The sequence below is a fragment of the Equus asinus genome, chromosome 15, assembly GCF_041296235.1.
Source record: "Equus asinus isolate D_3611 breed Donkey chromosome 15, EquAss-T2T_v2, whole genome shotgun sequence".
Taxonomy (NCBI): domain Eukaryota; kingdom Metazoa; phylum Chordata; class Mammalia; order Perissodactyla; family Equidae; genus Equus; species Equus asinus.
Genome location: NC_091804.1, coordinates 27,690,800 through 27,703,528, shown reverse-complemented (window position 1 = coordinate 27,703,528; position 12,729 = coordinate 27,690,800). Strand labels below are relative to the sequence as shown.

Sequence of the window (12,729 nt, the reverse complement as noted above, 5' to 3'; positions counted from 1 at the left end):
TTTCTTAATTGTACCAAAATAGCAACCCCTTGTCTATTGGTTTTATGGTTTATCAGTAGTCGGCTGAGTTTAGAACTCAGATCTCTGACTGCCTGGGTTAATGTTTTCACTGAAATAAAGAGCTGGTAGTTATTAAGAATTTATTATAGGGGCCCACCTGGTGGCATAGCAGTTAAGTTCGCACGTTCTGCTTCAGTGGCCCAAGGTTCACCAGTTTGGATCCTGGGCACAGACCTATACACTGCTTATCAAGCCATGCTGCAGCAGGCATCCCACATATAAACAGAGGAAGATGGGCACAGGTTTTGGCTCACGGCCAGTCTTCCTCAACAAAAAAAACCAACAGAACAGTTTACCAGAGGCCAGACTCGGTGCTAAGTAGTTTACATTAAGTCATCTAATGCAACAAAGCTCTGAGGTAGGTAGCACTATTATCCCTATTTCACAGATGGGGAAATTGAAGCTCAGCAGGGTTCTTTGTCCAAGGTCATGGAGGAAGCAAGTGGTGGAGGCTGGAGTGAACTAAACTAAGGTGGGCTGACTCTGAGCCTGTACATATCACTCAACACAAATCTGAGAAATGTATTGTTAGGTGATTTCAACATCATGCAAACATCACAGAGTGTACTTACACAAACCTAGATGGTATAGCATACTGTACACTTAGGCTATGTGATACTAATTTTACGGGACCACCATCATATATGTGGTCTGCTGTTGACCAAAACATGGTTATGCAGTACATGACTGTATCTATCGTTAAAAAATATTTACAGGGGCTGGCCTGATGGCATAGTGGTTGGGTTCGTGTGCTCTGCTTCGGCAGCCCAGGGTTTGTGGGGTTGGATCCCAAGTGTGGACCTACACAATGCTCATCAAGCCATGCTTTGGCGGTGTCCCACATACAAAAAAGAGGAAGATTGGCAACAGATTCTAGTTCAGGGCCAATCTTCCTCACCAAAAAAATAATTTACATCTGCAAGGGAGTGGGAGTGCCAAAGAGAAAACAATGCAATACTATCCACTAGCTAAAGAGTCAATGAGATCTATCTACAGGTTTCAACCTCGATGAAGCTCGAAGACCATGCTGAACAAAAGTAGCAAGTTCCAAAAGAGTAGGTATGATGATACTATTCATGCATATCTTTAAAACACACAAAATACTCTATACATGCCAATATAATACTCAAAATACTACATATTATTTCTCAAAATATATGCACATATTTGGGAAAGTATAAGGGGAAAGAAAGGAAAGTCAATTTGGGGAGTTTCTACTTCACGCTAATGTTTTGTCTCCCTTAAAAACTTCTGAAGGAGGGGCCGGCCCTGTGGCCTAGTGGTTAAGTTTGGCATGCTTGCTTTGGTGGCCTGGGTTTGGTTCCTGGGCATGGACCTACCCTACTCATCGGCAGCCATGCTGTGGTGGTGACCCACATACAAAGTAGAGGAAGACTGGCACAGACGTTAGTTCAGGGCAAATCTTCCTCAAGCAAAAAAAGGAAGACTGGCACAGATGTTACCTCAGGGACAATCTTCCTCAAGCAGAAAGAGGAAGACTGGCAACAGATGTTAGCTCAGGGCAACTCTTCCACAGGAAAAAAAAAAAAAAAAAAAACCTGAAGAAAATATGGCAAAATGTTAACATTTGTTAAGTCTGGTGGAGGATGGATACATGCACGTTTACTATATAATCCTGTATACTTTTCTGCATGTTTAAAATATTCCAGAATTTTTTAAATAAAATACTAAAATCATCAAAATATTTTTTGCCTGTGAGATTGGCAATAATTTAAAATTTCCTAATATTGACAAGAATGTAAAGAAACTGACACATGTAACCAACTGGTGAGAGATCACAAACTGGGATACACTTTTTGATAGGTGATTTGGCATTATCCATCAGAAGTTTAAATCTGTATCACCTTTGCCCAAGCAAATCTGGCCTCCAGGAATTTATCCCATGAATTTATGTAAAAGGGCAAATTAATCTTTGAGGAGGTTTAGTTTGCTTTAGCACTTGATAAGACTGAAAAAAATCGATAAAATGTAAATTTTTTGTAGGAAGAACGCTTAAAGTACAGTGTATGCATAAAATAAAGGCAACTGTCAGACTGAGGTAAAGCCATGTATCTATACTGACATGGGATGAGGGCCAAGATATTTTAAACGAGAAAAGCAAGTTGCATATGATACCAACTGTGTAAAAGATATTTTCTATTTAGACATATATACGTTTGGATATGCTCAGAAAATATCTGAAAAGTCATAAAATTGTCTGTTAAAAAATAGCTACATCTGCGCGGGGTGGGGGCAGGGATGCCAAGGGGAGGGAGACCTTTTCCCTTAGCATTCTTTTGTATTGGTTTCACAGCAATCATATGTCACTTTTATATATGGGAGAGTAGACAGTACAAAAACTACAGATTCTAAACTTAGAGGCACTGAATTGGAATGTCTGGAAAACAGGGCCCAGTATATTTGTATTTTTAACAAGCCACCCAGTGACACCCAGGCAGCTGGGTGAGTCACGGCTCCAGGTGACAGCTAGGCCAGGTGGTACATGGGGGAAGGGGAGATCTCAGTGCCAGGTTCCTCAAGTTCTAGGGAAAAAGCTTGCCCCCAGAATTAACCATGTATTCAATGGCAGAGAGATTTAAACTCACCTAAGACACAGAATGGCCACCAAAGTCAGCGGGGCTGGCCAGTAACAGACATTAACATCCTTAAGTATCAGCATTTGGCCCTAAATGAAACAAGCATTGCCCAGGCAGGAGAATGCTCCGGTCTGAGAACTGAGCCAACCTTTTCTTCTTTATGCCAGGGATATCCACAACCAAGAGCATCAGGCAGAACAGGACTTAGGACTCTTTTGTAGTGCCCAGAATAGAGCCTGGCACATAACAGCCATTCAATAAATAGGAGTTGAATGAACAAGTCAATCTATTTTATCCTGAGGCATTTCTAACTCCAGTGCTCTGATCTGATGCTCAGTAAGCAACTTTCTCTTCCTACACAAGGTCTAAACCAGACAGAGAAAAGAAGGGGTTCTGATAGCTGTGGGCTTCGTTTTAAGTAAGTAATAGGCAACTGGCCTTGAGCATCAGTCTACCACTATCTGGTTCATATCAGCCCCCTCTGAGAGACATCCAGCCACGGGTGGGGACCTGAGCAGGACTCTGGTGAAGTCACTAACATGGTGACTGCTGCCACGCCCTGCAGCCCACAGGAAGTCTCCTCCTGGGTGACTACTGACCAGCTGGCCTTCCTCAGGGAGCAATTTTTAGCTCAATGCTTGGACTCACCAAGGGCACAGCTAGACCGCCTACAGCTGAGGGTTAACAGAGCTGCTGGGTCCCATACAGAGCCCCTAGCCATATGCAGCTACTAAACACCTCAAATGTGGCTGGTCTCAACTGAAACATTCAGTGAGTGTAAAATACACACTGGATTTTAAAGGCTTAGTACAAGAAAAAGAATATAAAATAGCTTACTTGTAATTTTTATAGTGATTACATGCTGAAACGATAGTATCTTCGATATACTGAGTTAATGAAATACATTATTAGAAGTAATTTCCCTTGTTTCTTTTTACATTTGAAAATGTGGCTACCAGAGGGGCCAGCCCCGTGGCTGAGTGTACTCCACTTTGCCAGCCCAGGTTCACAGGTTTGGATCCCAGGTGCAGACCTACTCCACTCATCAGCCATGCTGTGGAGGCATCTCACACACAAAGTAGAGGAAGACTGGCACAGATGTTAGCTCAGGGCTAATCTTCCTCACACACACATACAAAAAATGCAGCCACTAGAAAAAGTTACACATGGCTCACATTATACTTCTAATGGATAATGCAGCACATATGACTAGGCCAAACTCCACCTCAACCTTGACACATTATGTCTTCACAGCATGGCTGAGGACTGACCTCTCACAAGGCAGAGATTGCATTAGTCTGCATGGCCCTGCCTCACTGTCCTGAAACCTGATTTTATACTTCCTTAGTAACACTGTCAGATACCCCAGGAGTTCCATATGCCATCTAATACCAATGTATTTTAAGGGAAAAGCTATAAGCCAAAAAATATACAGTGATGTTACTATTTCAGTTAAAAAAAAAGGCTGGGAACCTTGCAAAATTTATCAAAAACTCATTAATTCTTCTGAAATCCCCCAGAAACAAGTAATTTTCAGTTTCTGCAGGTTTTAGAAGAAATTTCCAGAAAGGTTCTCTATCTATAATAGAACACAAACATGAGATTTTATGGTAATCCTTACTACCACCATTGTAGTTTCTACGTAAAATAAACAATGCTGTTAGGAAACAGCTTCAGCTGTAATTACAATGAAATCAGACTCAAATTTGAGCCTCACAGGAAAATCACATACCAACTTTTAGCTCTTTTGTCCTTCTGTCCTGCTGGCAGGGATAGGGCATAGGTTCATAGGTTTAGGGGATGGGATGAAGGCACCATGCTGTTCTGAGCACGAGTTCTGCTGGCTTCTGAAGGAACTCCCTTTCTCCTTGACTGTCCTCATTTCATACTAGGAGCACCAAGGCCTTCAAAGGCTAAGTGACTTTCTCAAGGTAACTCGAGCAGCAAGAGGCTCAGGTAAGAATGAAACTTACGTATTTTTGCTTCCTCCAGGAGGGCCACAGCTCCATGATGCAACTCCTAGGGATCACCTGTCACTTTCAATCTTTTGGGATTCAAATGGATGAGACCAACCTAATATCTGCTTTGTGTGTCAGAAATGAAAGCACTGTAACCTGTGCAGCAGAGGCTTCCATGATACAGATACAACACAGAAGCAAAATACTTACTTGGGGAACTGGCAGAGACTCGCTTCCTGGTCAGGCTCTCCTGACTGGCCTTGTCTGAAGCTGAAGAGCCCCTTGTTTGGACATGCCTCTTTCCTGGGCTCTCCTCTGGCTCTGGTGACTTCTCCATTCCATGGAAATACTTCATGTGATAGTGCAATAGTTTGGCTTTGCGGAAAAATTTCAAACAATCCACAACCTTGCACCTAAATTTGTGGTCTAGGTCGACAGTTGGTGCTTTAGATGTCAGAAAATCATCTGTTTTCTTAAAAGTATTTGTTACTGAAAAAACAAAAAGAAGATCCCTTGTGATTATCCTAATTATTACAGTACATGCATTAACAAATGGCAATAGAAAGTGAAAGAGTAGCACGCATATACAGCTGGAGACATCAACCAGACTGCCATTACCTGCCAAGATTACTGTCTCAAGAGAATGGATACAACTTTAGGGTAAGTAACAGACACTCAACTATGACTCATCTTTTGAAAGAATAGATCAACAGATTTTGTTGTTGTTGCTGCTGTTGTTGTTTTTAAAAGCAACCATCGGGCCGGCCCAGTGGCACAGTGGTTAAGTTCACACATTCCACTTCAGCGGCCCGGTTTCCGCCACTTCAGATCCCCAGTGCGGACATGGCACCCTCATTAAGCCATGCTGTGGTAGGCATCCCACATATAAAAGAGTAGAGGAAGATGGGCACAGATGTTAGCTCAGGGCAAGTCTTCCTCAACAAAAAGAGGAGGATGGGGAGCAGATGTTAGCTCAGGGCTGATCCTCCTCAAAAAAAAAAAAAAAAACCCAAAAGCAGCCATATACTTTCTCAGGGTTTCAGACTTTGGGGGAAAAACCGGAAAGTCCTAAAAAAAATCAGGTATCCCAACCCAGCACTTATTATTCATGAGTTGGACCAGATTTACAGTAAAGACTTACTACCATCCTGATACCTGTGTGTGGACAGAACTAGGGAGTATTCTGGTGGGATCTCTTTATGAAACCTAAGGGATCTTAAAACAGCTTTTGCATAAGCAGCAGGTAACTGTGGCAAAGGTTTTAGAAAGGAGCTTTTGAGATTCATACCAGTACTTTGACCAAAAGGACTCAGAGGCTGTAAGGGGAAAAAAAAACTGAATGAGTTGGAAGGCATGAGGAAAACGCAGAAGACTGATCAAATTCAAAGAAACAAAAAAAGTTTGAGCCCAAAACCAAATAAACAAAAGGCAATGGTCTGTCATGCATCAATGACAAAAAGGAAAGCTGTCACAAAGACTTCATGTGTGTTAGAAACAGTTTATTGAAGACTCCCTTCACAAAGCCCTCACCCCAATGAGAGTAATCACCCTTAAACTCAAATCACTCCTACTCTATAGATTAGGTCACTCAAGAATACCCTTTCTTGACTGAATCAAACTTTTCCTAAATGCAATGGTAGAATTCTGAATTCTGATGCAATTTCCATCAGAAGTGGATAGCATGCCGAACCTTTGGTAAAGATTATGACTAATCTTTTAAGTACCATTCCATAATCAAAAGGAAGAAAAAAATTCTTAAACTCAATCTAAATCATATTCCACATTTCAAAATCAGTACTAGGGTATGATTACAAAACTGGTAGGCTCAATGATCTGATGGATGCTGTTATACAGGCAATTTAAACAAGTAAAACATTACACACACACTCCAAAGCAGAACACCTTAAAGTCACTTTCTATCCATGACAAGAGATATAAGAAAGAGGCTCAAACCAGTTAAGAGAACAGTTAAGAGAAAAAAAGTAACATGAAGTAAAATGGAATACATACTTTTAGACAAACAGTTGTACAAGAAAAGCACATCAGTGGAGAAATTCAAAAGTCAAACTTCCAATATACCCTATAATTCTTTCTTAAAACAAAATACAAATGGTTTCTCTGAATTTTGAACCATTTAAATTTGCCATTTTTGTAGGTTAGAAAAAGTTAAATATTGGCCATTTCATATGGTTCAATCTAATAATTACTTTTCCATATGATACATAGTCTTTCGAAAATCATTGCAGGGGCCAGCCCCATGGCCAAGTGGTTAAGTTCACATGCCCTGCTTTGGCGGCCCTGGGTTTCACCAATTTGGATCCTGGGCACGGACATGGCACCACTCATCAAGCCATGCTGAGGCAGCGTCCCACATGCCACAACTAGAAGGACCCACAACTAAAACATACAACTACGTACTCGGAGGGTTTGGGGAGAAAAAGCACAGAAAAAAAAAGATTGGCAACAGTTATTAGCTCAGGTGCCAATCTTTAAAAAAAAAAAAAAAATCATTGCAGACAACTCCACTTACCACTGCGTGAACAAAACTAAGTTCCAAGGTCGGGGAACATCATCACTGCCTGTCACCACTTAAGAACTACAGCAGTCAAGTTCAGCTGCAGTAATCTCTGCCATGCTTTGGCTTGTGTTTAAAGCCCTAGTTTGTGATAAACTTATTTATAATGGAAAAGAAGAATGCCAAAATACAAACAGACTTGAATTAAAAAGAAAAAATTTTAAAGCTGAAAATAATGAGATCTTTGAGCCAATTCCATGAAGAATTACCATTCCCTCTATTCAAAAACTTTGCATGCTTACGTACACACACAAGGCACAGAACAAAGACAGGACAATGGTTAAAAGTGTGGGCTCTTCAGCTTGGCTCCTCTACTTATTCTTCCTGTCTGTTTCCTCATGTGCAGGGTAGAGATAATAATGCCAACAACTTTGCTGAGTTGTGAGAATTAAATAAATCATATGCAAAGAGCCTAGGAAAGTGTCTGGCATGTAATAAGTGCTCAAGAAATAGTGGTTCTTATTACCACAGTATCATTTGGACTTATGAACAAATGGGACTTATGAAGAGCCTTTCAGGCATTAACCTGCTCATAAGCAGCACCACACTCTCATGTCAGAGGCAGAATGGTACAATGGAAATAGCCCAACTTTAAATCCCAGTTGTACCCTTCATTAGCTTCATAAATACGCTGTGCGTGTCTTTTAACTATTCTGATTATCTAGTTTCTCATCTATAAAAGGGAATAATATGACCTATTTCAAAGAACTGAAGAGAGGGCTATAGATATATGTGTTTGGCAAAAGCAGGCCATTTCAAATATAAAATACATCTTGGTAAACAGGTTTTCTTGTTTATGGAACATGGCTTGGAAGAGCTATTGTAATTATCAACCAAGGTGAAACATTCATTGGACCAGCCCTCATCAGCTCTGGCTGGGAGACGCATCACTCTATAAACACTCAGTTTTGTCTACATCCTTCCAAAAATGTGAAATCCAAAACCAACCACAAGAGAGTTAGTACAGCCATTCAGTGGGATTATAACCACCACCTTTCATCATATCTTTTACTAATGCAGCCAAAGATTTTTTTTTTAATAATCACACTATATGGTGCTGGATAGCACCAATATTGGTCCACCAAAATCCTAAACTTTGTGTTGTCTGTCTTTATAAAATATGAATTAAAGCGCATTTCTATTTTCCCCAAATAGTTTTGTCAAACTATATGTTAGAAGTTACATTTACCCCTAATAAACTCCAACTAATTACTTTAGTTTAAGAATTTCATAATTCTTGATTCTGTAATCTTATACATTCTTAGGTCTTTAGCCAAGTTACTGATAAAGATGCCCAGTAGGACAGACTTAGGAATAACCTTCAGGCTGACACCAATCAATTAGTCTACACTCTCTGGATAGAGGTGCCTTAGCCAATTCAATTTTATCTATGCAGACTACCCATGAGCTCATACATCTATCTCCTCATTGTCCAGAATAATTTTCAGGAGAGAGATGGTTAAACTAACTGCTGAAAGAAAGATATGCCTGGTGTGATAGAGCTATAGACTAAAGGTTTGTGTCCCCCAAAATTCATATGCTGAAATCTAATCCCTGATGTAATGGTATTTGGAGGTAAGGCTTTTGGGAGGTGATTAGGTCATGAAGGCAGAGCCCTCATGAATGGGACTAGTGCCCTTATAAAAGAGACCTCAGAGAGCTCTCTTGCCCCTTCCACCCTGTGAGGTTACAGTGAGAAGATGGTTATCTATGAACTATAAGGTGAGCCCTCACCAGACACTGAATTCTGCTGGGGCCTTGATCTTGGACTTCCCAGCCTCCAGAAGTGTAAGAAATAAACTTCTAGTGTTTATGAGCCACCCAGTTTATGGCATTCCGTTACAGCAGACCGAATGAACTAAGACAGACAGTCTACCAATTCAGGATGCCTCTCAAAAGGATCTAAGTTTAGTTTGGCAGGATGAAAACTCCTCCTGACAAAAACAAAATCCTGAATTCCTCAGAGCTAAGCAGAAAGGCAGGAACAGCTGGACCTCCAAAGGTGAGTAAGTTTGACACTCAGGTGGGCCACCTGCCTCTGAGAGGCAGTACTAGGATCACAGAGGCTCAGGTGAGCAGAGGAACTCCTGAGGAGAGAAGACACTGCCAGGTGTCACTGTCACAAAGCCCATGGCCAAACCAAGAGCTTTTGTCAAGACAGCACCATTAATAAGACAAAATAAGTTGCTGAGTTTTGTCTAAAAGAGTTAAACATCAAAAGAAGAAAAGATTTGCGCATTATGAATCTTCAACCATGGAAGTTCAGGAAGTAAGATTCCCGCATAAATTCACCTCAGTTAAGTATAATCCATTGATATACAAGCCCTTCTGATCACAAGCCTGTCAGTAATCTACCTCACACTGTTGGGAAAAAACAATCAACACAAGAGTCAGGGTGAGGCAAGCAGCAAATAGGGTTTAAATCAGTTATGGATAATAGCCTGTGACAAAATCTGATAAACTACACAATTAACTATAATTTCAGACCCACAAATCAAAAAGTAGATTAAAAATATTACATAGTAATAAAATAATGTTTGTGCTTTTTAATGATGAGAAAATATTTAGGGTATGTTAAATTAAAATGAAACAACAGCAAAAAGGATATTTAAACACCCAAAATGTAAGTAACTGTTTCTTTTTCATGAAGGTCTTGCAAACTGTACTATTTTGTTTTTTGACTCAACAAATTTTTAAAGATATGAAAAATTTTCCAGACTTCACAATTTTATCCTAATTTCCCCATATGAAAGCCAAAATAAGCCCTCCGGATACACAATGAAGGCTGCAGTTTAGCCAGTGTAGGCCATGTGGTTCCCTCTGTTTGGCAAACCTCTCCCACGTGCAAACTAAGCCCTACTCACCCTCAAATGCCACCTCCTTGCACAATGCTTCTCCTTGGTCTCTCAGGAGAAAAGATTCTGTCCTGTCTTCTCTGGATTCCCATAAGTACTTCATGTACTTGTAGTATCTGTCCCTTTCTAATCTATTAACAGTTGGTTCTGTTCATTTCTTATTCTAAAATCCTGAATTCAGGAATGTGCTCCATTCCTTACTTCTCTTACAGTACTTACCTAGTGCACTACTACATCAAACAAGAGAATTAGCCTCTCTAAGACTGTCTCCTCATCACTAAATGTGAACAAAATATTGATTTCACAAGGCTCCTACATGTTTCCATGAGGTAACAGAAGAGATAACCCAGTATTAACTGCAACAGGTTACTTGAACATTAGTTGTCCTCATGGTTGTCACCAACCTCACAGTTATTTGCTTAAAACAAAGTAACGCATAATCTCAGCCAGGGGTCCATGCATCTGTGGCACAACCTGCAAAATTTTAACATCTAATTGCCCCACTTTATTAATCAAACACTTAAGTATTAATACTAATTAATAAAAAGTAGGAACAGTAAAGTGATGCAACCAGCAAAAATGTTTTACATTTTAAAAGGAAAATTGAAAACAATATGCACAGCATAACTATACTCAAGAAAACCCATAAAAGAAATATTAGGAGCAAAACACAAAATTATGTAAAAGAATAATATATAAAATATATTATTTTTCAGAACTGTAACTATGTAAACAATGGCACCCTTTTGGTTATGAGATTTCAAGCAAAAATAAATCAGTTTTTTCTATTTTTCCATATGTTCTAATATGTTATAATAGCCATATTATTTTCACAATAGAAAGAACAACACAATTCTTTAATATTTTTACGTTATATTCCTCCCCAGAACAGAAACATGGTGATGGAAGCATGGTCAAGAAACTAGGAGAGCCACTAGTTGCTGAAAGGGCCTGCTGGGTCACAGTCTACACAAATCTCAAGTCTCACACACAGGTATATATTTGCCAATGAGAGGACAGTTCATTTGGAACACATATCGCTGATGGCACCAACTTAGTGACATCATCTACTCTTGGTCCTTAACAATATGGGAGTAGTTACTAGGAGACAGAGGGCAGACAATATGTAAATTAAATCCTTGAGGGAACCTGGTTCAAAAGCTAGGGGTAACTGAATTACCCTAGGGGGAGAAGGTAAACCACTGATACCAATTTATTTCTGTTTTAGAAAGCAGCATGGAAATCAGTATTTGCAATGACAGTCACGTAACGACAGGATTATGTTCTGAGAAATGAGACAGGCGATTTTGTTGTTGTGCAAACACCATAGAGTGTACTTACACAAACCTAGATGGTATAGCCTACTACACACCTAGGCTATACGGTACTAATCTTATGGGACCACCATTGTATATGCGGTCATCATTGACGGAAACTCATCATGCATTATGCAGCACATGACTGTAGTTACCAGAATTACCATTTAAATGCACTGGGCTCTTCCAAAGATTTATGTTTGTAGGAATTGAGGCAAAGCATATGCTCTCCCCTGGGCTCCCAGGCTCAAGATCCCAAGAGTCACCCTTTGCTCTTGTCTCTCCCAAATTACTACTACATGTTGGTATACGCAGAGAAAAGTAGTCCACAGAATTTAAATTTGCTTTAAATAATGGTAACTCTAAAGAATACCTTCTTTACTTTTTTGGGGGGAGAGGGGGAATAGTCTATCAGATTCTCCTAATAAACTCTGCCTCCTGGTATTCACACCCATGTGTAATCCCTTCCCCTCAAGTGTGGGCAGGACCTGTAACTTGCTTCTAATAGAATACAGCAAACGTGACACTAAAGTCACTTTCATGATTATGTTACATAAGATTATAACATCCAGGGGCTGGCCCCGTGGCCGAGTGGTTAACTTCATGCGCTCCACTTCGGTGGCCCAGGGTTTCGCCGGTTCGGATCCTGGGCATGGACATGGCACTGCTCATCAGGCAGTTGAGGTGGCATCCCACATGCCACAACTAGAAGAACCCACAACTAAAAAAAAATATACAACTATATACTGGGGGGATTTGGGGAGAAAAAAGCAGGAAAAAAAAAAAAAAGATTGGCAACAGTTGTTAGCTCAGGTGCCAATCTTTAAAAAAAGAAAAAATAAGATTACAACATCCATCTTACTAGTAGGTACTCTCCCTTGCTGGCTTGATGAAATAAACTACTCTGCTGTGAGCTACTCTACGGAGAGGCCCATGTGGCAAAGAACTGAGAGTGCCAGCAAAAAACTGTGGCCCTCAGTCCAACAGCCTGGAAGCAGATCCTTCCCCAGTAGTTTCCACATAAGAATGAAACCCTGACCAACCCCTTGACTGCAGCCCTGCAGAGGACCCAGTTAAGCTGTGCCTGGACTCCTTACCCACAGAAACTGTGAGAAAATAAATGTGTTGTTGTAAGCCACTATGCTTGTGCTTAGATTGTTTCACAGCAATAGATAACGTAGAGTACGATCAGTAGCACTCTCATTTTCTGTATACTTGGGTAAGGCTTCAGACTTTCCCTTTTATGACAAGCATACATTACTTTCATACTAAACAAAGTTTTTAAACTATGTTTTCTGAAATGTAGCTTAGAAATAAATGTCCTGTTTAACCTGTTTTTTGTATACCCATTGCCAGGACCTCAAACCT

At 40.3% G+C, this 12,729-nt stretch overlaps 1 protein-coding gene across 3 annotated transcripts in view; it reads right to left on the bottom strand.

Annotated features, from left to right (window-relative positions):
- The window catches only part of PHF20 (PHD finger protein 20), a 143,943-nt gene that overhangs the window by 38,535 nt on the left and 92,679 nt on the right, over positions 1–12,729 (bottom strand). For all 3 annotated transcript variants that reach the window (XM_044747851.2, XM_070485837.1, XM_044747852.2), the window contains one exon: positions 4,826–5,104. In XM_044747851.2, coding sequence (XP_044603786.1) covers positions 4,826–5,104 — 279 coding nt within the window. The remainder of the gene's footprint in view (positions 1–4,825; positions 5,105–12,729) is intronic.